Below are 26,329 nucleotides of genomic sequence, written 5' to 3'. Positions count from 1 at the left end.
TAGAAGAGCGCCGGTCTGTCAATGGCAGGGGTCCCCTTCCCCTCACTCATTCCTTTGTCATCCATTCCTCTTTCCTTACATTAAGTTACAACTTATGCATAACATACAACAGCCCCCAAACAAACTGTTTTAAATGACAGTATAACATAACAGGTGTCAACTGGGTGCATCATTTACCAACAGCCCATGTGCGACTTGTGCCTATTAACGGGCTCCCCCTTGGCCCTCTTCCTGAAAGTTCCATCAGCCATTTTGTCCAGGGGGAGAGGGAGGATTCTCCCGCAGTAGGCCCTGAGCTCTTCCGGCGAGTAGTACATCTTCCAGCCTCCCTCTTCCAGCACTTTAAGCTGGGCTGGGTATAGTAACATAAATCTTTGATTTTTCACTGCCAAATGGCGGCACACTGGACCGAACGCCCTCCTACGCTCCTGCAGGGCCGCGGAGTAATCCTGAAAAATTTTTACAGCTGCTCCATCAAACGACAATGAGTCCCATTTGGAACGAGCCCCTCTCAAGATTTCCTCCTTGTGCAGGAAGTTATGTACCTTAATTATGACCACTCTCGGCCTGTTGCCTCCTCCGGTTTTCCTACCCAGGCGATGCGCTCTCTCCAGGCACAGCGGGCCAGCGCTGTCCGAGAGCGCGAACTCGGATTTCAGCCAATTCTCCAACTGGGTAGGTAGGGCACGATCAGACACCGATTCCGGAATCCCGATCAGACGGAGGTTAGACCTCCGAGATCTATTTTCTAGGTCGTCCAAATGTTTTGCTTGAGTTCGCAACAGTTTCTGTAAGTCTTGGACAGCAGTTTCCCTGTCCCTGCTCGAGTCCTCCAACTCAGACACTCGTACTTCAAGTTCCCCCGTTCTTCTAGTTGTTTCTCCTAACAGCGACTCCACACCCGCTATTTGTTCCAATAGCTTTGTTAGCTCTGGCTGTAAAGCCGCTTTCACCGCTTCTGTAATTTGCTGTACTTGTAGCGGGTGGAATCGCGGAGGGGAGTCCGAGATCGGGTCGGGCGCCATCTTGGCATCCCCCGATCCACGCTGTTTCTTGGCGCTTTTTTTTCCTGATTTCAGCGCTGACGCCCGAGTCTCCTTTGTAACAAAAGAATCCATTGATAGGCAGTAGATGTGCATTCAATTTCGGAATGTTTTCATGCAATTTTCACTCGTTATTCGGGGAATGAAGGAAGGGGAGCCCCGGAGAGAAGAAAGACGCGACTTCCTTCCTCAAACCATCACGTGACCTCCCTAATCTCAACACTGTTAAATATTCAACATATCCATCAACTTGCTCCCATGATGTTATTATCATCCAGAAATATGAGATAAGAGTTTTCAGATTTGATACAGTATCATAAGAGTCATCATAAGAACAAAATATAAGAAAACCAATGGACTGCATTAAGGACATAGCCCATTTAGTGCCTCTTTTATCAAGCCGCACTAGCAGCTCCCAGTGCAGTAATGCCAACAAAGCCCATTCAATATATTCCATCTTAATAACACCAGGCTTCCCAAGGCAGATTACAACAACAGTTAAGATGAACATCAGGAAACAGGATATCCTCACTGAGATCTGGCCATGTATTACTGTATATTGTATAGAAACAGTGTAGAAAAATTAGCACAAAATAAAGAGCGTTTATTACTGCTGTTTCTACCAGCTACAATAGTTTTTAATGCTGTTTTAGTGATTTTCAATTTTATTTCATGATATATATCTACATATGGGAAACTTTCAAATAAAAAAACCCCACATAAGCATTTGTTATTGTTTTTATATAGAAATATCTTTATTGACATCGTAAGCAAAAATAAAGGCATATAGCACAGCTCTGAAATCCACAGCATTATAAACAACAAAGCAAGCTTTGGAGCACTGACAAATACATTTTGAATATAACCCTGCTCCCTCGAAAACTCCCTACTCCCCCCCCCCCCCCCCCCCCCCCCGGTTCTGTCCTCTGACAGCCTCACACTAGTTTATAATGGGATCCTAAAATGTGTTCAATGCTTTTACTGTTATTCTCACTTCTAAGGATTTTCATTGCTGCAGTTCTCACTGCAAAGATACATGAGCAATGCATTGTGTGTAATGTAGTTCACAGGCAATGCAGCCACACTTGCTTGTCTGTACAAGAACTGTTATCATTGGTTTGTGCTGTGGCCCAGACCTCCTCTCTTTCTCAGCCAAGCTTGGCTCCTTTGTATACCTGCTACCATTTCCTGGTCATTCTTACTATCTCTGTCCTAAGAGGTCAGCTAGGTATGACCTTTCTCTCCAATTGAAGGCTGTCCTCTAGGACCACCCCTTGCTACCCGATGGCAGGCTCTGGCCCCATTGGTCTATTTACCCCCTCCTCCCTAGGCCTGTGTGAGCCCTTTTTAGCCTCTCCCTCCCCCTCGCCATGAGGTATTCTCCATATTGCTTCAGACAGCACTTGTCCTGCTTCACTCCTTGGAACAAACTTGTTTTTTTTACCTTGAATATATCTTCTTAATGAGATATTGCACTCTCCAGTCACCCAGCTCTGAGATACTTCTATCTGTTCAACTATTTCCCACCTCTGCAATAAAGCTGCCTGTCTTCAGATTTCCACCTCCAACCATTGATACAACTCTCAGAATTACGGAGTCTCTGTGCCCTGGGGCAACAATTCTGAACATCATGACTGTGAGTAAATTATCTGTATTTATTCAATAAAAAGAAACTTCAGAAAATAATAGAGACTTCAGGTGTGCTCTGGTGTACCAAGGTTATACTTCAAGATATTAGGACTTTACAGTAACAAGTCTTAAGAGGCTTGACAGTAAAAAAACAAAAGTAACAACTAAATAGTTATTGAAGGAAATAAGAAAGTTTCAGCAGGACAAGCATGCCTTTAAAAGAGCCATCAGAACTGCATTTAAGGACAACAGCAGAAGAGTTAAGTTGTGAAGAGGCAGATTTGTGAGTTAATCAAACCAGAGAGGAAAATAGAATCGAATAACTCTGCTTGTGTATTCTGGATGTTAACTGATCTGCATTCAAGCGAACTTGTAGCTAAGACCAGCAATGTATGGGACTGTTTAAAGTGCATTTATCAGAAGAGTTAAGTTTGTGAAGAAACAAGATTTATAGAAGTTAAATCCAGTGTCTATGAGCTAGCATTTCCTCGCTGACCACATTCCTAAGAGTGATTAAGAACCTTCCTATTGTCTTTTTAAGTACCTTTCCCTGCACAGAAGCAACCCCCTCCCATCTGGGTCGTCAGTAAGCAAAGGCAGCTAAAGAATCAGAAAGAGAAAAACTGTTTTTGTATTGGCAAATCTGTGAAAATTTTAACATTCTAAGCAAGCATAAGAAAGATTAAGAGATGAAAGTAGTTTAAAAGTGGCTGTTGCAGAATTGATCAGGAACTTTGAAACAGGACATCAGAGTGAGACAGAATCTTCCAGCTTGAGATCTTTGTGTTGAATTCGTCACACCTCTGTGCTAATTACCTTGAAGATGCTCTGAAGTTCCCCCCTCCCTTCTTCCTCCAGACAAAGTCAGAAATCTGAGCCCTGAAGGTCCTCTGAGCAAAGAGGGTGGAAAGCAATTAGTTGCTAAGAAACTGATTGAGGGAGGACCCTGACTCAGAGCTACTTTCCCCCCTCCCATCTCCTCTGTTTGTTGTCTTATCATTGAAACCTGAACCAGTACTGATTTCAACAGCTTGAAAGGCAGACTAGCTTCTTAAGTCGAGGAGAGATGGAAGCAACTGCAAGCAAGTCCCAGCACAGCTTTCATACCGAGTAGTCTCTACACCTCTAGCCTTCCCTCATACAAGAGCTGACGCCTCACTTAATAAAGACAAACAAGCCAGCAACCACACAATGGGAGAATCTGATGCAAACACTCGCAAGTTAACCCAAAAGGCTCTGGAAATTTACAAAGCGAAACAGGAAAAGTATAGTGAGAACCTAAACAAGCTCTGGGGAGAGGTGGAGGAAAACATGCTTAATGCTTCAAAGGCAGAGGTAGACAATGACACCTGTCTGTTATCACTACAGACCAGTTATGCACTCTATAAGAAAAATGCAGAAGAATATTACCAGTTCATCAGAGTCTTTTGAGAAAGGCATTCCAAGAAGCCAAAGACCAGAAGCTTAGAGCTGAAGTAGCAAAGGCTGTAAAGAAAGCAGTGAATACAACTGTAGATCCACAATACAGCAGCTCCCTGTGCTCTCACTCTTCTAGACACACATCCAAAACCTTGAGATCCTCCAAGTCACGGGCAACAAACTGCTCCAGCCAATCAACAGCTAGGTCGGCGGCCCTTCAGGCGCAGGTTATGGCAGAGATGGCTAAAGCTCACCGTTGCTACAATGAACAAGAAAACGCCCTGAAGCTAAAACGGGCTGTGCTGGAGGCTGAGGAAGCCCGCAGAAAGGCCGAGATGGAGGTTGGAGAAGCAAGCAAAAGGGCTGAGATGGAGGCTGAGACTGCACGTGAAAAAGCTGAGCTGAACATTGTCACAGAAGTGCTCCAGCAAGAGAAAGAAATAGCTTCACTTGAGGCAAAGGCCAAGGTTTTCGAAGCTGCTGTGGGTCAGAATGGCAGAAAGAACCAACTTAGCCACTTCGCCTCTAAAGACTATGCTCTACGAACCAAAACTCATGCGATGGTACACACTCCATCACCTACTAGCACATTGAAGCAGTTCGAGTCAGAAGAGCCCTCATATCCTGAGGAACCTGATCTATTTTCATCAGAGTCTAATTCACCTGAAATGAGCAAGCCCAAGGCAAAGCGCACCACGGAGGCAGGCCCGTACGACAGTGATCCACACGGGTGCACTAACACTGGCACTTGCTCCAGAAAAATGCGCTAATGGAGACGCTCCATTTCAGCCACAGAGTCTGAGCCTCCACACAGGGTGGGGGCAAGAGAGACCCGAGCAAGAACGCTCCTCTGAACCAGAGTCTAATTCACCTGGGATGAGCGAGCCCAAGGCAAGGGGCACCACGGAGGCAGGCCCATACGACAGTGATCCACACGCTTGTGCGCACACGGATGCACTACCACTGACACTTGCTCCAGAAAGATGCGCCAACTGAAACGCCTCAGATCAGCCACAGAGTTTGAGCCTCCACACAAGGTGGGGGCAAGAGAGACCGGAGCAGTCACTCTCAAGCAGGATATCGGCCTGTAAATGCATACTGATGTCATTCCCTATTCCTCCCCATTGCTCAGAGGCCAGCACGCAAAACAATGACGCACTATGGCTTTTAGTTTCACTTTTTATTAGCAGCGGTCCATGTATGTGGAGGTAAAATATGTTCTTTCATAATTTAAATTATATTCTGGCTTGGATACTGTGGATTTAGCAGAGGGACAAGTACTGCCCTCAGCGGCCTTCACTGGTTCACATTCACACAACCAAACTTGAGTTTTCTTTTTTTGGCCAAAACCAGGTAATGAGTTTTGGCTGCAGCTTCGGTTTCAGCCAAAACTGAAAAAGCCATTTTGGTTTGCTTCTGTACAAGGATATAGCTTATAACTTGTTTGCCAATCTTTATTTTCATCTTCCTTGCAATTTGAGTCACATGGACTACCATGTACCGTATGTGCCAGATCAGATTAATGGATCCATTTGTGAAAATGAATCAGTGGTCTGGATACCTTCTGCCTTCTTCCCCTCCTCCAGGCCACACATCCTTTGTTTATTCATTTTGAATACAGCAAAGAGATAAATCTTTTTTTCCCTTTTCCCTCTAAGTACTGGAAGAATTTCAATGATGTTGCAGCAGGTTAAGAGTCTGAGAACAAGAAAAATATTTATCTGTCTAGTTTCTTTTTAAAACTGCATGCCAGACAGAAAATATTATTTTTGGTGGATCTGATCTGCTGGAACCCAATGTCCCATCACCATAAGTCCCAGATGTTAATTATGAGTGATATAACAGTAACACCATTTAAAAATGTCTACAGAATGTGACAAGAAAGCTGGGTCAAAACCCCTGGGAGCCAAGAAATTAGGATGTAAACTTTGTGATCACTTGGGAAATTACTACTACTACTACTATTTAGCATTTCTATAGCGCTACAATGCATACGCAGCGCTGCACAAACATAGAAGAAAGACAGTCCCTGCTCAAAGAGCTTACAATCTAATAGACAAAAAATAAATAAAGTAAGCAAATCAAATCAATTAATGTGAACGGGAAGGAAGAGAGGAGGGTAGGTGGAAGCGAGTGGTTACAAGTGGTTACAAGTCAAAAACAATGTTAAAGAGGTGGGCTTTCAGTCTAGATTTAAAGGTGGCCAAGGATGGGGCAAGACGTAGGGGCTCAGGAAGTTTATTCCAGGCGTAGGGTGCAGCGAGACAGAAGGCGCGAAGTCTGGAGTTGGCAGTAGTGGAGAAGGGAACAGATAAGAAGGATTTATCCATGGAGCGGAGTGCACGGGAAGGGGTGTAGGGAAGGACGAGTGTGGAGAGATACTGGGGAGCAGCAGAGTGAGTACATTTATAGGTTAGTAGAAGAAGTTTGAAATCCTCTATTACTACTACTACTACTACTATTTAGCATTTCTATAGCGCTACAAGGCATACGCTACCAGGGAAGACAAAAGAACTTTCAGTAATATATCCTTACCTGCTTCCTTTTTTGGCTATGTCTAAGGAACTCCCTGTAATCAGGCAAAGCAGAATGTATGGGGGAGGGATAGTAACAGGAAGCAGAATGAAGAAGGTACCTCCAGCAGCCAGTTGGGGCACTGCAGTGCAGGCAGTATTTGAGGGAGAGAGACAGAGCACAGACCAGGATCTAGTCTCATCTCAGCTGGGGGCCAATGTGCCTTGAGAAACTCCAGAGACACACACCTTGGAGGAAAAGGAGAGACTGGGGGCTTATTTTACTTCTATGTTAGTACAGTCATTGTTTTGAACTGTAATTTATCCACAATGAAAGCTTTGAAACGAGATAAGTTCAAGGAGATCCCGTTTAATATTTTGAATCAAGGATTTAGATCAGGTTAGTATTTTCCTATATTTGCATCTTTCCCATATGGAACAGCTTCAAGTGGTAAAAAATATTTCAGATAACATCAGGATGATTTTTTGGCCTGGACAAATGTGTATATCAACCTTGCATGAAGGAAAACTAGCTAGGGTCAAAACATTTCACTGATTGTAAACTACTGAAAGAAAAAGATCAAGAGGAGACTGAATTGGAAACTGCCTTAATAGCACAGAATAAGATATAGCTATCAATCAGCTTGCAATCCAAATGTCTGCAAAAAAATACAAAAAAAAAGACAAGGACAAAACCAAAGCAGCATCCATGGGAGAAACCAAGATGGTGAAGCCCCCGGAGGAAAACATTGCGATGAGTGAGGCACTACTCCAGAGACTCACAGAAGCAGTGATCACTGCATAAGGCTCCAAAACTGATATACTCAATGCAAAATTTTTAACGCTATTGAGCTCTCTGGCTGAATTCAACAGTCTGGTCACTGAAATTGAACAAAGAGTGGTTGATACAGAGGACTCTCTAAAAGAAACAGTGGAGGAGCTCTCACAATTCCGTAAAACAGTAGAGGGCTGTAAAGAAAATGAGACAACTTGAAAAATAGATCCAGAAGGAATAGTATAAGGATTGTCAGTCTATCTGAAACATTAAAAGGTGGACAGCTTCTTGTTTTCCTTAAGAAGTGGCTATTGGTGGAGTTGCTAAAATACACTCCTCTAGGCCTGTTGCAGCAGTGGAGTAGCTACGGGTGGACCTGGGTGGGCACAGGCCCACCCAGCTATAGCACCACACCGCTCTCACCCCCCTTCTCCTCCACAGCATCTCAACATCTGCACTCCAGTCTCTGAACCCCTTCCCTCCATGATGTCGGTAAAGGCGTCCTCGGCGCCTGCAACGATTCATTCTCGCTTCTTGCGCTGGCCCTGCAAGCTTCCATCTGCTGTGTTTGAAATGTGTATCCTGCCAGAGCTGGTGTTAGACATGGCTAGGGCCCAAGTCAGAAATTTGGGAGAGGACCCCAAAGCCCACTACAAGAAGTTTTATTAGAAGGCAGGACCAGGCAGAAGGAAGGCCCCAGAACAGGCCTGTGGGGATCCTGTTGGTGGCTTCAGGCAGGCTCCATAAAGTAAATACCACAGCAGGAGGGGGGGAAGGAGAAGGAAGACACAGAGATGGGACCCATGAGTGGTAATCGCGTTTTTTCTTTTTACCTCAGGAGCAAGGCTTTTTACCGTTCCCGTGGGGTGGTAAAAGGTTTTGTTCCCGAAACCCGTGGTAAATGTAACAATCTTTTTTTTGTTACCACGGTTTACTGTGGGTCCCAATCCCCATGTCATTCTCCAATACATAACAATAACTTATGGATCCTGGGGTTAATTGCCAGGCAGATGCACCTGATATAGGTTGACATTCATTTCTGTTATTTAGCTATATGATATGATAAGATCTTACTTGTTCTGCAATTAACATATAACTATTGTTATATTACCACTGTTAATATAAGATGGTTGAATATATTGTGATATTATAGACTATTAAGAATAGGTGTGTTTAATAAAAGGGGTCTGAGGGCAGTGGGAGGAATGGGGGCCTGCTGGTGCATATGCAATGACCAGTGGAAGACAGAGATGAAATAATTTGGGTAAGAAGGGAAAGGGGTAGGGTATAAGATAATGTGTGGGGGGGGGGGGGGGGGGAGATATGGTGTAGTAATATTTGGTTTTTGAAAATTTGTGACAGTTGGGATCTGCAAATTATCAGGGATCCTGTGGCCTCAGGTAACTCAGAGATTGGTGCCTGGACACTTCACACTTTATCCTTTTGTCATTAGAGAGGGCCTGTATGTTAACTGTTTCGGGTCTTTATTTGATTCATGCCAGGTTATCCCACTTAGATACAGAGCTTCGGACTCATGTGGTATGGACCTACATGAGAATAATCTGGCACACATTATGCAGGTCCCAGGGGGGAAATTATTCTCTTTCTCCATTAACGCCCATAGTAGGAAATAAAGATTTTATCCCTGGGCTGGTCAGCAGTTTTCAAGCTGTGGAGTGATAAAGGAGCAAAACACTTAGGGGATGTGTTAAATGATGAGGGAAAGTTATTTAGCCATGGAGAATTAAAATCACTTTGCTTACCTGTGACTAAGACATTATTTGGACAACATTAATGAGACTCATTTAACTGTGATCAGGCAAAAGGTTTGGAACAGTGCTTCTCCTTCTCTGAGGATATACCACCACATTTTGGGCACTATCAAACATATAAACGGCAAGTGACCGACTCACCTGCAAATGCGCAGTAGAGTCGGAACGCTGAGAGTGTAGAAGTCCAAGCCCCGCCTCCACCAGCAGTACAGCCCAATAGGGAGGAGGGCTTGGACATGGGCGTAGAAATCGGAGGAGGAGGGAGCAGGGAAGGAAGGAGGGGGCGGAACTGAGGGAAACAGATGCTGGGGGGAGGGCAGGGGAGAGAGCAGGGTTGGTGGACGGGGGGGGGGGGGGGGGGGGGGGGGGGAGGCCACAGGAAAACAAAAAAACTAGCCCGTTGTTACGGGCTTAACTGCTAGTACTAACTATATTTTGGGACTGTTGCCCAAGTCTGATATGATATGCTTGCTAGCGCCTGGAGCAATGATTTAGCATATGAAAATCAATGCACATTAATACATAATCCCACTGGCCAAGTCCTTATCAAAGCAAGGCCTCGACCCGTTCATCTACACAGACAATGTCACAATATACATTCCCTTCAGAAATGATCTAACAGAAATCAACAACGAAATCAAAGTCGGTTTGAACACCATGGACTCATGGGCAAACTCTTTTCAATTGAAACTGAACACTGAAAAAACACACTGCCTCATCCTCTCATCTCAACACAATACGTACAAACCCACAACCTTAAACACCCCAGAACACACCCTCCCTATTTCAGACAGCCTGAAAATACTCGGTGTTACAATCGACCGCAACTCAAGAGCCAAGTGAACTCCACAACAAAGAAAATGTTCCACTCAATGTGGAAACTTAAACGCGTAAAACCTTTCTTCCCGAGGGAAATATTTCGTAACCTAATACAATCAATGGTACTAAGCCATGCAGACTACTGCAACGGAATCTATGCGGGATGCAAAGAACAACTCACAAAGAAACTCCAGACCGCCCAAAACACAGCAGCCAGGCTGATATTTGGTAAACCGCGATTCAAAAGTGCCAAACCCCTCCGAGAAAAACTGCACTGGCTTTCAATCAAAGAATGTATTACCTTCAAAATCTGCACCCTGGTCCACAAAATTATTTACGGCCAAGCCCCAGGATACATGAGAGACCTCATAGATCTACCAGTCAGAAACATAACCAGATCATCTCGAACATACCTAAACCTCCATTACCCAAACTGCAAAGGACTTAAATACAAAGCAACCTATGCATCCAGCTTCTCCTACATAAGCACACAACTATGGAACGTACTGCCAAAAGCTGTGAAAACAACTTACGACCACCTAAACTTCAGGAAATCATTAAAAACCAACTTGTTCAAAAAGGCATACCCTACCGACCCAACATAAATACTTACACTCTGCAACACAGCAAAACCAAAGCTCGTAATGGACACTATCCTGCTTATAATCGAAATAGAAAAACGCCTATATTGTGACCCAAATCGGGAGATAGACGTTTATCTCACAAAAACGAATAAAGCGGTATAATCGAAAGCCGAATTTGGACGTTTTCAACTGCACTCCGTCGCGGATGCGGACAAAGTTGATGGGGGTGTGTCGAAGGCGTGGTGAAGCCGGAACTGGGGCGTGGTTATCGGCTGATCAGAGATGGGCGCCTTTCGCCAATAATGGAAAAAAAATATGCGTTTGTAGCTAGAATTTAGGGCACTTTTCCTGGACCCTGTTTTTCCACGAATAAGGCCCCAATAAGTGCCCTAAATGACCAAATGACCACTGGAGGGAATCGGGGATTACCTCCCCTGACTCCCCCAGTGGTCACAAACCCCCTCCCACCACAAAATATGCCGTTTCACAACTTTTTATTTTCACCCTCAAATGTCATACCCACCTCCCTGGCAGCAATATGCAGGTCACTGGAGCAGTTATTAGGGGGTGCAGTGGACTTCAGGCAGGTGGACCCAGGCCCATCCCCCCCACCTGTTACACTTGTGCTGGTAAATGGGAGCCCTCCAAACCACCCCCCCAAACCCACTGTACCCACATGTAGGTGCCCCCCTTCACCCCTTAGGGCTATAGTAATGGTGTAGACTTGTGGGCAGTGGGTTTTGAGGGGGATTTGGGGGGCTCAACACACAAGGGAAGGGTGCTATGCACCTGGGAGCTCTTTTACCTTTTTTTTTGTTTTTGTAGAAGTGCCCCCTAGGGTGCCCGGTTGGTGTCCTGGCATGTGAGGGGGACCAGTGCACTACGAATCCTGGCCCCTCCCACGAATAAATGTCTTGGAGTTATTCGTTTTTGAGCTGGGCGCTTTCATTTTCCGTTATCGCTGAAAAACAAAAACGCCCACCTCACAAATTGTCGAATAAAACATGGACGTCTATTTTTTCCGAAAATACAGTTCGGTCCGCCCCTTCACGGACCCGTTCTCGGAGATAAACGCCCATGGAGATAGACGTTTCCATTTGATTATGCCCCTATATATAACCTTTCCTCTCCTCGATCCGCATGGTACCTGAAACACATGTACCTTTACTTGACCATAATATCACCTTGTATTTGTTTCTCTACCGGACTTGGCAAATGCCTTTACGGTACTATGTAAGCCACATTGAGCATGCAAATAGGTGGGAAAATGTGGGATACAAATGTAACAAATAAATAATAACTTTTATAATGTCTCCCAGATTTCAGAAAATATGATACATTTGGAACAGGAATACAAGTTTTTACACAGAGCTTTTGTGTCTCCATGGAGAGTGCATATGGCTGGCCTTTTGTCAGACGGTACTTGCCCAAAAAGTAGAGAAAGCTAATCTGGCATTGCATTAAAGTAAAATTCCCAAAGACCAGAAGAAAAAATTAAATGATACAACCAACTATCGCCCAGTTACATACATTCCTCTTGTAGTCAAGTTGATGGAAAGCCTAGTAACTAAACAACTTACTACTTGAGTAAATTCTTAGTATTACATGCATCCCAATCTGGATTCCATGCTAATCATAGTACTGAAACAGTTCTTATAACACTCCTGACTAAATTCAAACAAATTATTGCAACTGGCAATAATGTTCTCCTCCTCCAATTCGACATGTCCAGAACGTCTGACATGGTTAACCACGATGTTCTATTAAACATCCTAGAATACTTTGGATTGGGCGGAAATGTTTTGAACTGGTTTCATAACTTCCTAACTGTAAGATCTTATCAAGTGATATCTAAGTCGATCATATCATCACCATGGAGACCTGCATGTGGAGTGCCTCAGGGATCTCCGCTTTCACCGATTCACTTTAACTTAATGATGTTACCATTGGCCAGATCACTATCCAACCAAGGCCTAAACCTGTACATTTACGCCGACGATGTTACAATATACATTCCATTTAAGAACAACTTATCAGAAATTGCAGATAAAATTAATACCAGCTTCTAAATAATGAACTCATGGGCGGATGCATTCCTGCTCAAGCTTAACGCAGAAAAGACACAATGTCTTATCCTATCATCGCAGTTTAACAAGACTAATTACACCAATATAAATACACCAAGCCACACTCTCCCTGTTGCGGATACCCTGAAACTCCTGGGTGTTACTATTGACCGAAATCTTACCCTAGATTGCCATACGAAGAATGTCACAAAGAAAATGTTTCTTGCAATGTGGAAGCTGAAAAGAGTGAAACCTTTTTTCCCAAGGGAGGTTTTCCGCAAGCTGGTGCAATCACTAGTACTGAGCCATCTGGATTACTGCAATTCCATTTACGCAGGATGCAAAGCAAAAACCATTAAGAAACTCCAGACTGCCCAGAACACCGCAGCCAGACTCATATTCGGAAAGGCGAAATATGAGAGCGCCAAACCCCTCAGAGAAAAATTACATTGGCTTCCATTACAATATCGAATTGCATTCAAAATCTGCACCTTAATTCATAAAACATCCATGGAGAGGCCCCAACATACATACTTAACAGCATGAAATACCAAAAGTTCATCACGTACCTTCCTAAACCTCCACTACCCCAATTGCAGAGGACTTAAAAACAAATCAATACACGCATCTACCTTCACATACCTCTGTACACAATCATGGAATAAACCACCAAATACTATAAAAACAGCACACGACTTGACAACCTTCCGGAAGTTACTGAAGACGCACCTGTTCGAAGAGACTTACAAAAAGAATCCTCCTTAATGACTTGATTCCAGGCTATACCAGAACCAATTAATACTGATCCCTTCTAATTTGATTATTTTAATCATATTATCATTTTTGATCATTATATCTTAACCTGCTCTCACTTATATGTTATGTATATCATTCTATTGACCCTATTTATCTGATTTCTTACACATTAATCTGTAACATTATGCCGAATTTCTTACTCTTACTTCGATGATCTCGCATAACTTGTATAATGTAACCCATAACCAAGCTGTAACAAATGTATTTCCATTATTCATATCTTATTGTAAGCCACATTGAGCCTGCAAATAGGTGGGAAAATGTGGGGTACAAATGCAGCAAATAAATAAATAAACGTTTTGGGGAGAAAATATGAAACGCAATTATTTCTTGCCTATATATTTCCTTACCTTGCAAACCTACTACAGTATAGTTTCAGGAGAGAGAAGATTTGCAATCTTTTTCAGAAAAGAATGTGGCTTTGATTGGTAAAAGTTTACTTTTAGCCAAAAACGGCAATACTGGTATACTGGAGCATACAGTGCCATCATTTGCCCAATGGAAAACTTTTATATTTATTAATTTGAGTTGGCATTGTTAGAGAGAACAGGTACAGCAGGGCAGTGGGGATGCCCACAGGTGGGATCGTTTTCAGGCTACCTGGGAGCCCTACTGGAACACTCTCTCTTCACAGACAGTGACTTTTAATTCTGAATAGATGATTTTATTTCCTTTAGTAACATTATTTTGTTTCTTCAAGCTCTGGGGTATACAAATTTGGCTGATGTTGACACATATGATTTTCTTTTATTGCTATTGCATTGCTCTGGATTGTAATAGAAGCTCTCCTCTTTCACTGGATCTCTGATTATTACTACAATGTTTATTTTTGTTATTATTGCTATTAATATTTTGCCTGTTATAACTTAACTGCCATTGGATAAGTTGTCTATGTTCTGTATGGGGTAGGGGTTAGAGGTTGGGGAGTGAGGGTAGGGTTTTTTTGTGCTTCTTGTTAGGACTGGGGTTTAATATTGGTAAAAACTGTATTTTGTATGATCCTCATTACAAGTCTTGGAATTGCACTTATATATGTAGTTGTTTGCTATGTTTCTGCAACTGCACGCAGATCAGAAACAACTGTGTGCACAGACAGCCGTTCGTTTTCGTTTATGATTCTGTATATTTTCTATTTATGTGATCATGCCTAAGTAAAGCTTCCTTCCGCAGATTATTGAAGACCCATCTTTTCGAAAAAATTTACGGAAAGAAACAAAACACATAAAGGCCACACTTAATGTTCACTAATGCATCATACATTCACCTCTGAATTCTCATTCCCGTAATATCACATCTCTCATACCTTACTCACAGAAAGATATATACCATATGTCTTCATGCCTTTTTATCGCCCTCTAAGCTCCCAGTGTTTCCTTCCAAAGTTTCAATGTTTATGTTCCATTGTTACATTCCCTAACGACACCCCAATTGTTTCGCATAACTCTGCACAATGTAATCCATAACCAATCTGTAACAAATTGTATTTCTAACATTTAACTCATATTGTAAGCCACACTGAACCCGCAAAAAGGTGGGAAAATGTGGGATACAAATGCAATAAATAAATAAATAAATAAAGAGATTTGGGGGGGAAAAACTGTAAATCTGCGTATATCAAGACTGTGCATTCCGAAAGCTGAAGGAAGAAGGAGTCTTATAAAAATTGATGACATATACATAGTCACAATCATAGGTCTCCAGGCATATTTAGTAGCATCCATAGATCCAAATACATAGAAGGTGCTAAAATATATGAGTAAACATCCACAAACAGTCCCCTCCCATAAACTAGGACAACCATTCCAAAAAAATACAGAATTTACAAAACCAGAGAAATAAAACTCTTTAAATAATCAGTTCAGCAAATAAGGAAACACAAGTGGTAAATGCATAAAAACAGTGTAAAATACAAAGTATGATACCAGGAATCATACATACAACCAAAACCAGACATATGAATAGTTAAGGAGAGGTGAATGTAAATCTAAGGATGAAAAACTGATACAGAGCATTCTCGCTATTCGCGACAGTATGGTTCATAAAAAACCATCACAAACTGCAAATACCGAAACCATGTACTTATAGAGGTTAGGTTCCAACTATACCTATGTTTCCATGAAACCGCAGAAAGTGAATAATTATTCCTATGGGAAAAACAGGGTTAGGATCCTGCAAGGGACAGCACTTAACAAAAACCTGTACTGGAAAATTCTTTTTATTGTGCTTGCTGAGAAACCAGATACAACAATACAGTTTGTTGCATACAATTTTCTTTATTTGCTGTACTACTTACAGTATTAACATTCTTAAATAAAAAAAACTGCACAGAATAGTACAGGTAAGGTAACAAAGTAAAGGGAAGCTCACTCAATTGAAGGTACAATCCTCAATATAACACAGTAGAGCGAGCTAAACATGGTAAGGGTGAAACAGCTTAAAAGGATAAACGGGGAAAAGACCTCAGAAAGCTGTGGTCACCAGCTCAATAGCCGGTTGAAAAATCAGAATCAATGTCGTTCAAACCACAGTTCATAGCTTTAATCATCGGATATAAAAACCCGATGTATACCCCAGAGCTTGAAGAAACAAAATAATAATATTAAAGGAAATAAAATCATCTATTCAGAATTAAAAGTCACTATCTGCTTGAGTGCATTTCAGGCACCAGGGGGTAGCAGCACAACATACTCAATATGCTTGCAGTTGAGAGAAAATAAGCTCCATGTATTGCACAGTAACGAGTTTCCTGCAACTCTGCACTATGGACAAGGCAAGGTATCGTCCAAAGTGTGTCCAATAAACAAGTGGGATCTGAGGTCTTGCTTCTACCAAACTACTACGCCTCGTACATCTGGCATCGGAGACTGCCGCAAAGGTTCTCCATGGAACCATGAGATAGAAACTTATCCTCCCGTATCACCATCTAAAAAAATCCCATAACAAAGGCCTAAAGCATAACGCCAAGCTTTATCTAGATAAAGAAGAAAGATGAGACAGTTGAAAATCTGCAAAGACATCTGCTGGCCGAAAGGCTCATCTTTCTTGCAGATCTTGGAGGGTAAAAAATGCCCCATCCTCTTTCACTGTCCAGCTTATAATCGAAAGACAAAAACGCCTATATTGCGACCTAAATCGGGAGATAGGCGTTTATCTCCCAAAAACGAATAACGCGGTATAATCGAAAGCCGAACTTGGACGTTTTCAACTGCACTCCATCACGGAAGCGTACAAAGTTGACGGGGGCGTGTCGAAGGCGTGGTGAAGGCGGAACTGGGGCGTGGTTATCGGCCGATCAGAGATGGGCGCCTTTCGCCGATAATGGGAAAAAAATATGCGTTTTTAGCGAGAATTTAGGGCACTTTTCCTGGACCCTGTTTTTCCACGAATAAGGCCCCAAAAAGTGCCCTAAATGACCAGATAACCACTGGAGGGAATCGGGGATGACCTCCCCTGACTCCCCCAGTGGTCACAAACCCCCTCCCACCACAAAATATGCTGTTTCACAACTGTTTATTTTCACCCTCAAATGTCATACCCACCTCCCTGGCAGCAGTATGCAGGTCACTGGAGCAGTTGTTAGGGGGTGCAGTGGACTTCAGGCAGGTGGACCCAGGCCCATCCCTCCCCTACCTGTTACAATTGTGCTGCTTAATGCTTATTAGTCGTCCAACCCCCCCAAACCCACTGTACCCACATGCAGGTGCCCCCCTTCACCCCTTAGGGCTATAGTAATGGTGTAGACTTGTGGGCAGTGGGTTTTGAGGGGGATTTGGGGGGCTCAACACACAAGGGAAGGGTGCTATGCACCTGGGAGCTCTTTTACCTTTTTTTTTGTTTTTGTAAAAGTGCCCCCTAGGGTGCCTGGTTGATGTCCTGGCATGTGAGGGGGGACAGTGCACTACGAATCCTGGCCCCTCCCACGAACAAATGCCTTGGATTTATTCGTTTTTGAGCTGGGTGCTTTCATTTTCCATTATCGCTGAAAAACAAAAACGCCCAGCTCACAAATTGTCGAATAAAACATGGTCGTCTATTTTTTTCGAAAATACGGTTCGGTCCGCCCCTTCACGGACCCGTTCTCGGAGATAAACGCCCATGGAGATAGACGTTTTCATTCAATTATGCCCGTCCATATGTTCTAAAGGACAATACCCTAGTCCTCCCACCACTTGAAAGCTGCACTTTCCATGCCAGGTGTAAACTGCACATTACCTCTCAGCGGAAGCAAGACACAAGAGGCCTCCTGATTCCACAGAGGAAGTAACTCCCTCCATAGCGCCCAAAGAGGCCGGAATAAAATGCTGTGGCGTATCCAATGAAGGATCTGTTTAAATGAACCACTCAGCTCTTACATAACTATGTTAACAGATTGATCCTAAGCTTTAGAACAGACAGGCTTTCAGAAAAGGAATAACCCTCAGCTTGGGATTTACCCATTTGTGAGGCTGATTACATCATGCTGCTGACCTGGAATAAGTGTTCTCCGTAGGTAACAGTATTAATCAGATGCAAAAACCCAACCAGAAAGTTGACTTTGCTATATACTAATTGAGGAAACAGCGGGAACTGCTACATATATGAAGGGTTGCATTTGCTCCAAACTCTACACTAGTTCTGATCTGTACGAAAGTTGTTCCATCCTGGTGCCATCAGATGCCATCACTTTTGTGTCTGCATAATCTGCTGTCTACGGAGAACACCTGTTACCTGTAAATAACTTCACTATATGCAGGGTAAACCATTTTGTGATAATTACAAAACATTCTTATCATCTTCTATATTAATGTTGACAGTAACCACTTATGTTCTGCCCTCGCTCCAAGTGTGCTGTGCAGTTATGGCAGATAGTTAAATATCTGACTCAACTTCAGATATTCAGGTGACTCCTTTTAACTTCCAAAACAGTTTTATTACAGAGCCACTGAATTAATATTGCCTTACGGTAGGATGAAATGGAATTAAGAGTAGCTATTCAGAGCTTAGTTCCATATAACTGTGATGAATTTCTCTCTAGATACTTAATTGATTAAATTTACTGTGAAAAGGTTGTGCGTTGAGGGGCCCTTTTATGAAAGGGTTGCTGCGTAGCAAACCGGAACTACTGTCAGCCCAACGCAGCCGCCAGCAGTAGTTCTGCTTTGAGCAGGCACCATTTCCAGTGCGCTGGAAAATATTTTTTGTTAATTTTACTGTGGTGCTAACCTGACGGTAATCAGGCAGTGCCGCACACTGAGCCCTTACCACCACCTCAATGGGTGGCAGTAAGTGCTCTCTGCGGCAAGAGTAATCTTACTGCATGGCCATTTTATTTTTAGAGGCTTTTTACCCGCTGTGGTAAAAAGGGCCCTGGCATGCAAGAAAAACAGCCCCCGTCGCAACCATAGGGCCCTTTTACCGCAGCTTGGTAAAAGGACCCCTAAGGTTGGTTCAGTGAGCCAGTGGCTACAAGGTAATTCGAACCATACAAACAGAACATAAGTAAAAACACAAAGGGAATACTTATCTTCCCAGATGAAACAAAAGCTTAAAAAACTTGTATGCTACGTTGTAAAATAGCATTTCAGGATTATCCGTCCACATTTTCAGCGGGGTATAATAAAACAGAAGCATCAATGGGCCCTTACCATCCTGAAGCAAACACCTGTGGTAAAAAAAAAAAAAAAAAAACACAAAAACAAAGAGAGACTTTTAAAATAAATGAATGCAGATACATTTTCCTAATATTCTGACCAACCAACACATTACCAATTTATTAATCTAAAACAAAAATTAATTAGTCCAGCCTAGTGACCCAGTGGCAGTGCTGCATACTTCCACCTGGAAAGTCATGGTTTGATTCTCAAATCAGGTCTTCCACATCCATGGTTAGCTAAGGGTAGGAATGCTGTGCCCATAGTACTCACAGCCTCTGGGGGGAGGGGCAGGGGGGGAATCATGACCTCAATAAGGGTTGACACCTGGTGGCCGGATTTACAGTCTTATGATGCAGGGTTCTGGGAGGAGTCTGATGTCTACTTCTTGGCCTTAGAACTATTACTGCAAAGACCAGACTAGTTTGAGGGTGGGTCTACTAAAATGGGAAAAAAATCCCCAGGTAGTTTTGACTGAACTGAAAGAGAAAGGAGTAGAGAGAAAAGGAGGAACTACCAAGCTAAAAAAAAAAAAGAAAAATGGTAGAACACACAAGACATCTACCACATTATTACTTGTTGATATGTTTGGTGTACAGCTTTTTCACAGATACACATTTTGAACATATCAGTAAGGTAACGTTGCTATTTAAAATAGTTGCCCCTAATCCTATGCGTTTACCTGTAATTTAAAGTTTAAGTTCTGATGTAATATCTAGATTGGATAAACTGAAACATCTCAATAAATCAGTTATGTACTGTATAACATGGGCACCTAGTCCAGCCCCCTTCAGATAGATGCCTATTCTCCCCAACTCCCACTCCTTACATATTGACAGATACATTAATCAATACAAAGAACAATGTAGTAGAACAAATGGGCCATGACTGTTTACAATCAGGAAAATTGCATACAACCACATCAAGTGACCCCTCCTCCCCCAACTGATGACTTCATGACCTACTTGTCAGGTACCCAAACACGAAGACTTTCAATAGGGCTCTGCTACACAAAGCATAACTCCCATTATCCTGTCAGCTAGTGGATGCTGCTTAACAGCTTTGGCGGTGGCCACATAATAGGCTAGATTTAGTAAATGGTGCTCAAAAATCAGTTCCGAAAAAAATTGGCATGCAATGCTATTCTACAATGGGCACTCAAAGATGAGCATCCATTAAAGAATAGCACCGAGTACCGATTTTGGCACTAAAATTTGGGCACCAGGTGTTAATTCCCAGCACCTAATTTAGGCACACATTCCCAGTATGCTATAACACTGAGTGCAAAGTTTAGGAGCTCAACACAACCTTGAGCCCTGATCCACACATTGCTCCACCTCCTCCTGCAATGGCGTTGTCGAAGTGGGAGCAGAAGCTTAAGGCATTGCAGATCAGTGTTCTAACTGTGGAGAGGAGCCCTCGGCCGAGAGAAGGGGCGCCAGTAACTCAGTTGAGCGACTCTTCTTGCTACTTTTTTTTCCCTCAAGATCATATTGTTAGACTATTTTTCAAGTTTAAGAATATAGGGCCCTGTTTACTAAGGTGCGCTAGCGTTTTTAGCGCATGCACAAAATTAGTGCGTGCTGTGTAGGCGCCCGTAGGAATATTGTGGGCGCCCACACAGGGTGCGCTAAAAAGCACTAATGCACCTCTAGCACGGCTTAGTAAACGGGGCCCATAGAGTTTAAGGGACATAAGATATGGGTTTTCCCAGATCTTACTAAGTCAACTCAAAAGAGAAGAACATTTTTAACCTGGACAGGAAGTTCAATCTTTGGGGGGCACTTTGTTACCCCTGTAAATGTGTGGTAATTATTTCTTCTAAGAGATATGTTTTCTTTGACCCTGACCAGATGCAGTTCTTATTAGAAGGAAAACAAGTGGAGACTTTGTATTAAAATCTGAGAAATATAGTTAAAGGAGTTACTATTTATTTGTGTTTTTTGATGTCTCTTAGTATTATTCCTTTGATTTCTCCTCTTTATTGTTGCCCTAAGCTTCTAGGGACCTTTCTGTTTGGCTCTCCAGTATTAGTGGACTATGTAGCCAGGGGCAGGGATGAGATGCCACCCACCCCCAGTCTAGAATCTCCCCCCTTCTCCATGTTTACCTTATGTTTTTTCCAAAAGGTGGCAGTGTAAGCGATTCCCATAGGCTGCTCTGTCACCAGGACCAGCCTCTTCGCTATTGTATCCTGCCTCTGAGGAAACAGGAAGTTACGTCAAGAGGTGGGCCGCAGTGGGAGAAGAAGCTGGTGCTAGTGGCAGGGCAGCCTATGGGAATCGCTGCCACTGCCACCTTTTGGAAAAGAAACAAATAAGGTAAAGAGTTGAGGAGGGAGGGGAGAGTGCCACTCCTGGAGCATGTTGCCTGAGACCCCCACCTCGGATGGCCTAATGGTAGGGCTGCCACTGTATGTAGCGCATATTATTACAACTGTGATTTTGTTTTTGCCTAGCTTGAAAATTTCTGAGTGTGCTTTTCCTTCAAGTTTATTGCTTGTATCATCTAATAAATGCACATTAAAAAATAATAAACTGAGTATAACAATTGTAATACCATATTCCACTACACATAATAATATTCCACTACACACAGGCTTTTTCAAGGACAGGTAAAATATCAAATAAATAAAAATGAAATGTGTCTCATATGTAAGAACAAAAACATAACTACCATACTGGGTCAGTTCAAAGGTTCATTGATCTCAGTATCCTTTACGACAATCTTGCTCACAAGTACCTGGCAGGCTCCCAAAATGTAGATGGATTCTATGCTGCTTGCCTCCAGGATTAAGTAGTAGCTTTTCCCAAATCTATCTAGTTTATAAGTTTATGGACTTTTCCACCAGGAAAATATTTTTTAAAACTCAGCTGTACTAACTGCTATAACCATATCTTCTAGCAATGACTTTTAGAACTTAATTGTGCACTGAGGGCCCGATGCTCAAAAGTCACCATTAAATACCGCATGCGTTTATATCTGCAGTTTAACTTACCGATTTTGAAACATCAATCGATGCTCAAAAGAAATCAGATACAAATGAGTTGCGTGGAAATTCTGCAAGCGGCTTGGTAGGCAAAGCACCTAGCATATGTGTACAACAGTCTCGCAGTAAGCATCGATATTATACATATGCCCAGGGAAAAAAGGCGACAATCATGTCATATGTTTCCACGACGGTAGCAGTGCTATTACATGTGGGACACACACATAGCACAGTTACAGGCGGCCCCCCCCCCCCACACACACATATAGTACACACACATGGTATATTTCACGTGCATGTGCAGATTCTATTAACAAATGTTCCACGAAAACCTTTTTGACTAGGTTTATGTGTGGAACACACATATATAATACACGCACATGGCACATTTAACATACAAGTTGAAATACTATTAAAAAATGCAAGCAGACTGCTCCCTCATGCAACGACAGCTCCAGACCTACAGAACATTTTGAACATTAAAGGTAGGAGCTCCTTTCTGTGCATTGCACTGAATGCTTGTATTAATACTAATGAGCTCATTGTAATACATTTGCATAGGATTATCAGTAGCTGCTACTACGAACGGTAAAAGTGACACAGAAAGTGAAGATACTTACATGTAGCAGTTATTCTCTGAGGACAACAGAACTTACATTCTCACAACTGGGTAACGCAGGTCGCATTGTCCAGTCTGGATCTTATGACAAGCATAAGAGCTTTGTGGAGCACGAGACACACTCCACCAAGCATGCGCAATGCAGTCACTTCAGTTAAGTTTAACAGCAAAAAAGGAAAAATAATAAAGGAGACAACTCCAAGGGGAGGTGGGAGGGATTGTGAGAATATAAGGCCTGCTGTCCTCAGAGAATACCTGAGGACAAGCAGGCCTATCTGTTCTCACATGGGGAAACCCTAGCATCCAGACTCACTACAAACAACAAACATTGGACAAATGGGCCTCGCAATGGCGAGGACATAAAGCGGATATTTACCTGTAGCATGTATTCTCCAAGGACAGAAGGCTTTATATTCTTACAAGTGGGTGATGCTTACCAGCGTTGCCCTGCCCGGGAATTATGAAAAGCATAAGCAGAGCTTTGTGTAGCTCAAGACATGGTCCACCACACATACGCGCGTCTTCCCACCTGCCGTGACAGCGCTGTCTCCACAGTTTTATACTACAGCAAAAAAGTAAAAATAATAAAGGAGACAACTCCAAGGGGAGGTGGGAAGAATTGTGAGAATATAAAGCTTGCTGTCTTTGGAGAATACTTGTTACAGCTAAGTTTAATATTATAGCAAAAATAAAGTAAAAATAACAAAGGAGACAACTTCAAGGGGAGGTGGGAGGGATTGTAAGAATATAAAGCCTGCTGTCCTCAGAAAACACCTGCTATAGGTTAAGTACCTTCGCTTTCTCCGGGGACAAGCAGGCTTCTATATTCTCACGGGGGGAATCCCTAACATCCAGGCTCACCAAAAACAACAAACATTGGTCAATTGGGCCTTGCAATGGTGAGGACATAACACAGATTAACCTGAAACTATATACAATCTGAATGAAAGTGCAGCCTGGAACAGAATAAAACAAGCCTAGGAGGGTGGAGTTGAATTCTAACCCCACACAGATTCTGCAACACCCAACTGTTGTGTCGGGTATCCTGCACCAGGCAGTAGTGTGATGTGAATGTGTGGACTGAAGACCACATTGCAGCCTTGCAAATTTCTTCAATGGAGGCTGACCTCAAGTGGGCTACCGACGCAGCCATGGTTCTGACATTATCAGCTGTGACATAACTCTCCAAGGCCAGTCCAGCCTGGGCATAAGTGAAGGAAATGCAATCTGCCAGCCAAACTGAAATGGTGTGTTTCCCGATGGCGACCCCCATCCTGTTGGGATCAAAAGAAATAAAAAGCTGGGTGGACTGTCTATGAGACCTTCTCCGCTCCATGTAGTAAGCCAATGATCTCTTGCAATCCAAGGTGTCCAAGCTGCTTTCGCCATGCCAGGATGAGCATGAGGTCGGGATAAGAATGTTGACAAGCAAATCAACTGGTTCAGATGGAACTCCGACACCACTTTCGGCAGGAACTAGGGTGCGTGCAGAGGACTACTCTATTGTGATGAAACTTAGAATAAGGTGCATCCACCACTAAGGCCTGATGCTCACTGACCCTATGAGATGAAGTAACAGCCACCAAGAAAATGACCATCCAGGTCAAGTACTTCAGATGGCAGGAATTCAGTGGCTCAAAAGGAGCTTTCATCAGCTGGGTAAGAACAACGTTGAGATCCCATGACACCAGGTGGAAGTTTGACAGGGGGCTTTGACAAAAGCAAACCTCTCATGAACAACCAGAGGTTGTCCAGAGATCGGCTTACCTTCTACACGTTGATGATATGCACCAATCGTACTAAGGTGAACCCTTACGGAGTTGGTCTTGAGAGCAGACTCTGACAAGTATAGAAGATATTCAAGCAGGATCATTGTAGGGCAAGTAAGTGGATCTAGGGCCTTGCCCTCACACCAGGTGGCAAACCTCCTCCATTTAAAAGAGTAACACCTCTAAGTGGAATCTTTCCTGAAAGCCAGGAAGACCCAGGAGACACCCACGAGAGACCAAAGGAAGCAAATTCTAGGCTCTCAATATCCAAGCTGTGAGAGCCAGAGATTAGAGGTTGGGATGTAGAAGTGACCCCTCATTCTGACTAATGAGAGTCGGAAAACACTCCAATCTCCACAGTTCTTCGGAGGATAACTCCAGAAGAAAAGTGAACCATATCTGCCACAGCCACTACGGCATAATCAGAATCATAGTTCCGCAGTCTTGCTTGAGTTTCAACAAAGTTTTTGCCACAGACCTGTCCCTCAGCTGAGAAGGAAGGCATCTGATGCTAGTCTGTCATGGGCCTGAAGCCTGGAACAGAACTAAGGGACCTTGCGGTTGATCTAAGTGCAAAAGAGATCCACCGAGGGGATGCCCCATGCTCAGAAAGATCTCGTGGGCTATGCCCATATTGAGAGACCACTTGTGCGGTTGCATTAGCCTGCTCAACCTGTCAGTCAGGGTATTGTTTGCACCCACCAGATAAGTGGCTCAAAGGAACATGCCATGTTGGCGAGCTCAATGCCACGTCTGGACGGCCTCCTGACACAGAGGACATGATCCGGTGGCCCCCTGCTTGTTGGTGTAATACATTGCAACCTGATTGTCTGTTTGAATGAGAATAATTAGGTGAGATAGCTGATCTCTGAAAGCCTTTAGTGCATTCCAGATCCACAGAAGCTCCATCTGAAGATATGTTGCCTGAAGTGTGAAGCCCATCTACATGAGCTCCCCATCTCAGGAGAGATGCATCCATCGTCACCACTTTTTGTGGCTGAGGCATTTGAAAAGTAAGTCCCAGAGTCAAATTGGATCGAATTGTCCACCACTAAAGAGAGCATACAAGCTCTGGGGACACTTGGATGACATCTTCTAGACTCCCTGTGGCTTGATACCACTGAGAAGCCATGGTCCATTGAGCTGATCTCATGTGAAGACGTGTCATGGGTGTAATGTACACTGGGGAAGCCATGTGGCCCAACAATCTCAACATCTGCTGAGCTGTGACCTGCCAAGAGGCACGAACCTTGGATGCAAGAGAGACAAGCCTGTCCACTCTCGTCTCCAGGAGGTAGGTCGAACCCTCTGTGTGTCTAGCAGGGCTCCCATGAACTCCAATCGCTGGAGAGGGCAGAGATGGGACTTGGGGTAGTGTAAAACAAACCCTAGTAGTTCGAGCACCTGACTAGTCATCCGCATGGACTCCTGAGCACTGTGCTCCGAGGTGCTCTTTACCAGCCAATTGTCGAGTTACGGGAACACATGGACTCCCACTCTGCATAGCGATGCTGCAACTACCGCTAGACCCTGGGAGCTGATGCAAGGCCAAAAAGCAACAAACAGTACTAAAAGTGATGTGTTCCCTGCCGAAGATACTTCCAGTGAGCTGGAAGTATCGGGATGTGAGTATATGCTTCCTTTAAGTCCAGAGAGCATAGCCAATCATTTTTCAGAAGCAATGGGAGAAGGATGCCCAGGGAAACTATCCTGAACTTTTCTTGGACTAGGAATTTGTTTAGGGCCCTTAGGTCTAGGATGGGATGCATCCCCCCTGTCTTCTTCTGCATAAGGAAGTACCTGGAATAGAATTCCTGCCCTTCTTCCCCTGATGGAACGGGTTCAGCCACATGGGCCTTTAGAAGGGCGGAGAGTTCCTCTGCAAG

At 43.4% G+C, this 26,329-nt stretch overlaps 1 protein-coding gene across 1 annotated transcript in view; it reads right to left on the bottom strand.

Annotated features, from left to right (window-relative positions):
* Positions 1-26,329, bottom strand: part of ACYP2 (acylphosphatase 2) — a 260,944-nt gene that overhangs the window by 216,751 nt on the left and 17,864 nt on the right. The window contains exon 2 of the mRNA XM_030195845.1: positions 19,061-19,077. Coding sequence (XP_030051705.1) covers positions 19,061-19,077 — 17 coding nt within the window. The remainder of the gene's footprint in view (positions 1-19,060; positions 19,078-26,329) is intronic.

This window comes from Microcaecilia unicolor, chromosome 3, assembly GCF_901765095.1.
Source record: "Microcaecilia unicolor chromosome 3, aMicUni1.1, whole genome shotgun sequence".
In the NCBI taxonomy this organism is placed as follows: Eukaryota; Metazoa; Chordata; class Amphibia; order Gymnophiona; family Siphonopidae; genus Microcaecilia; species Microcaecilia unicolor.
This window is presented reverse-complemented; position numbering and strand designations above follow the sequence as displayed.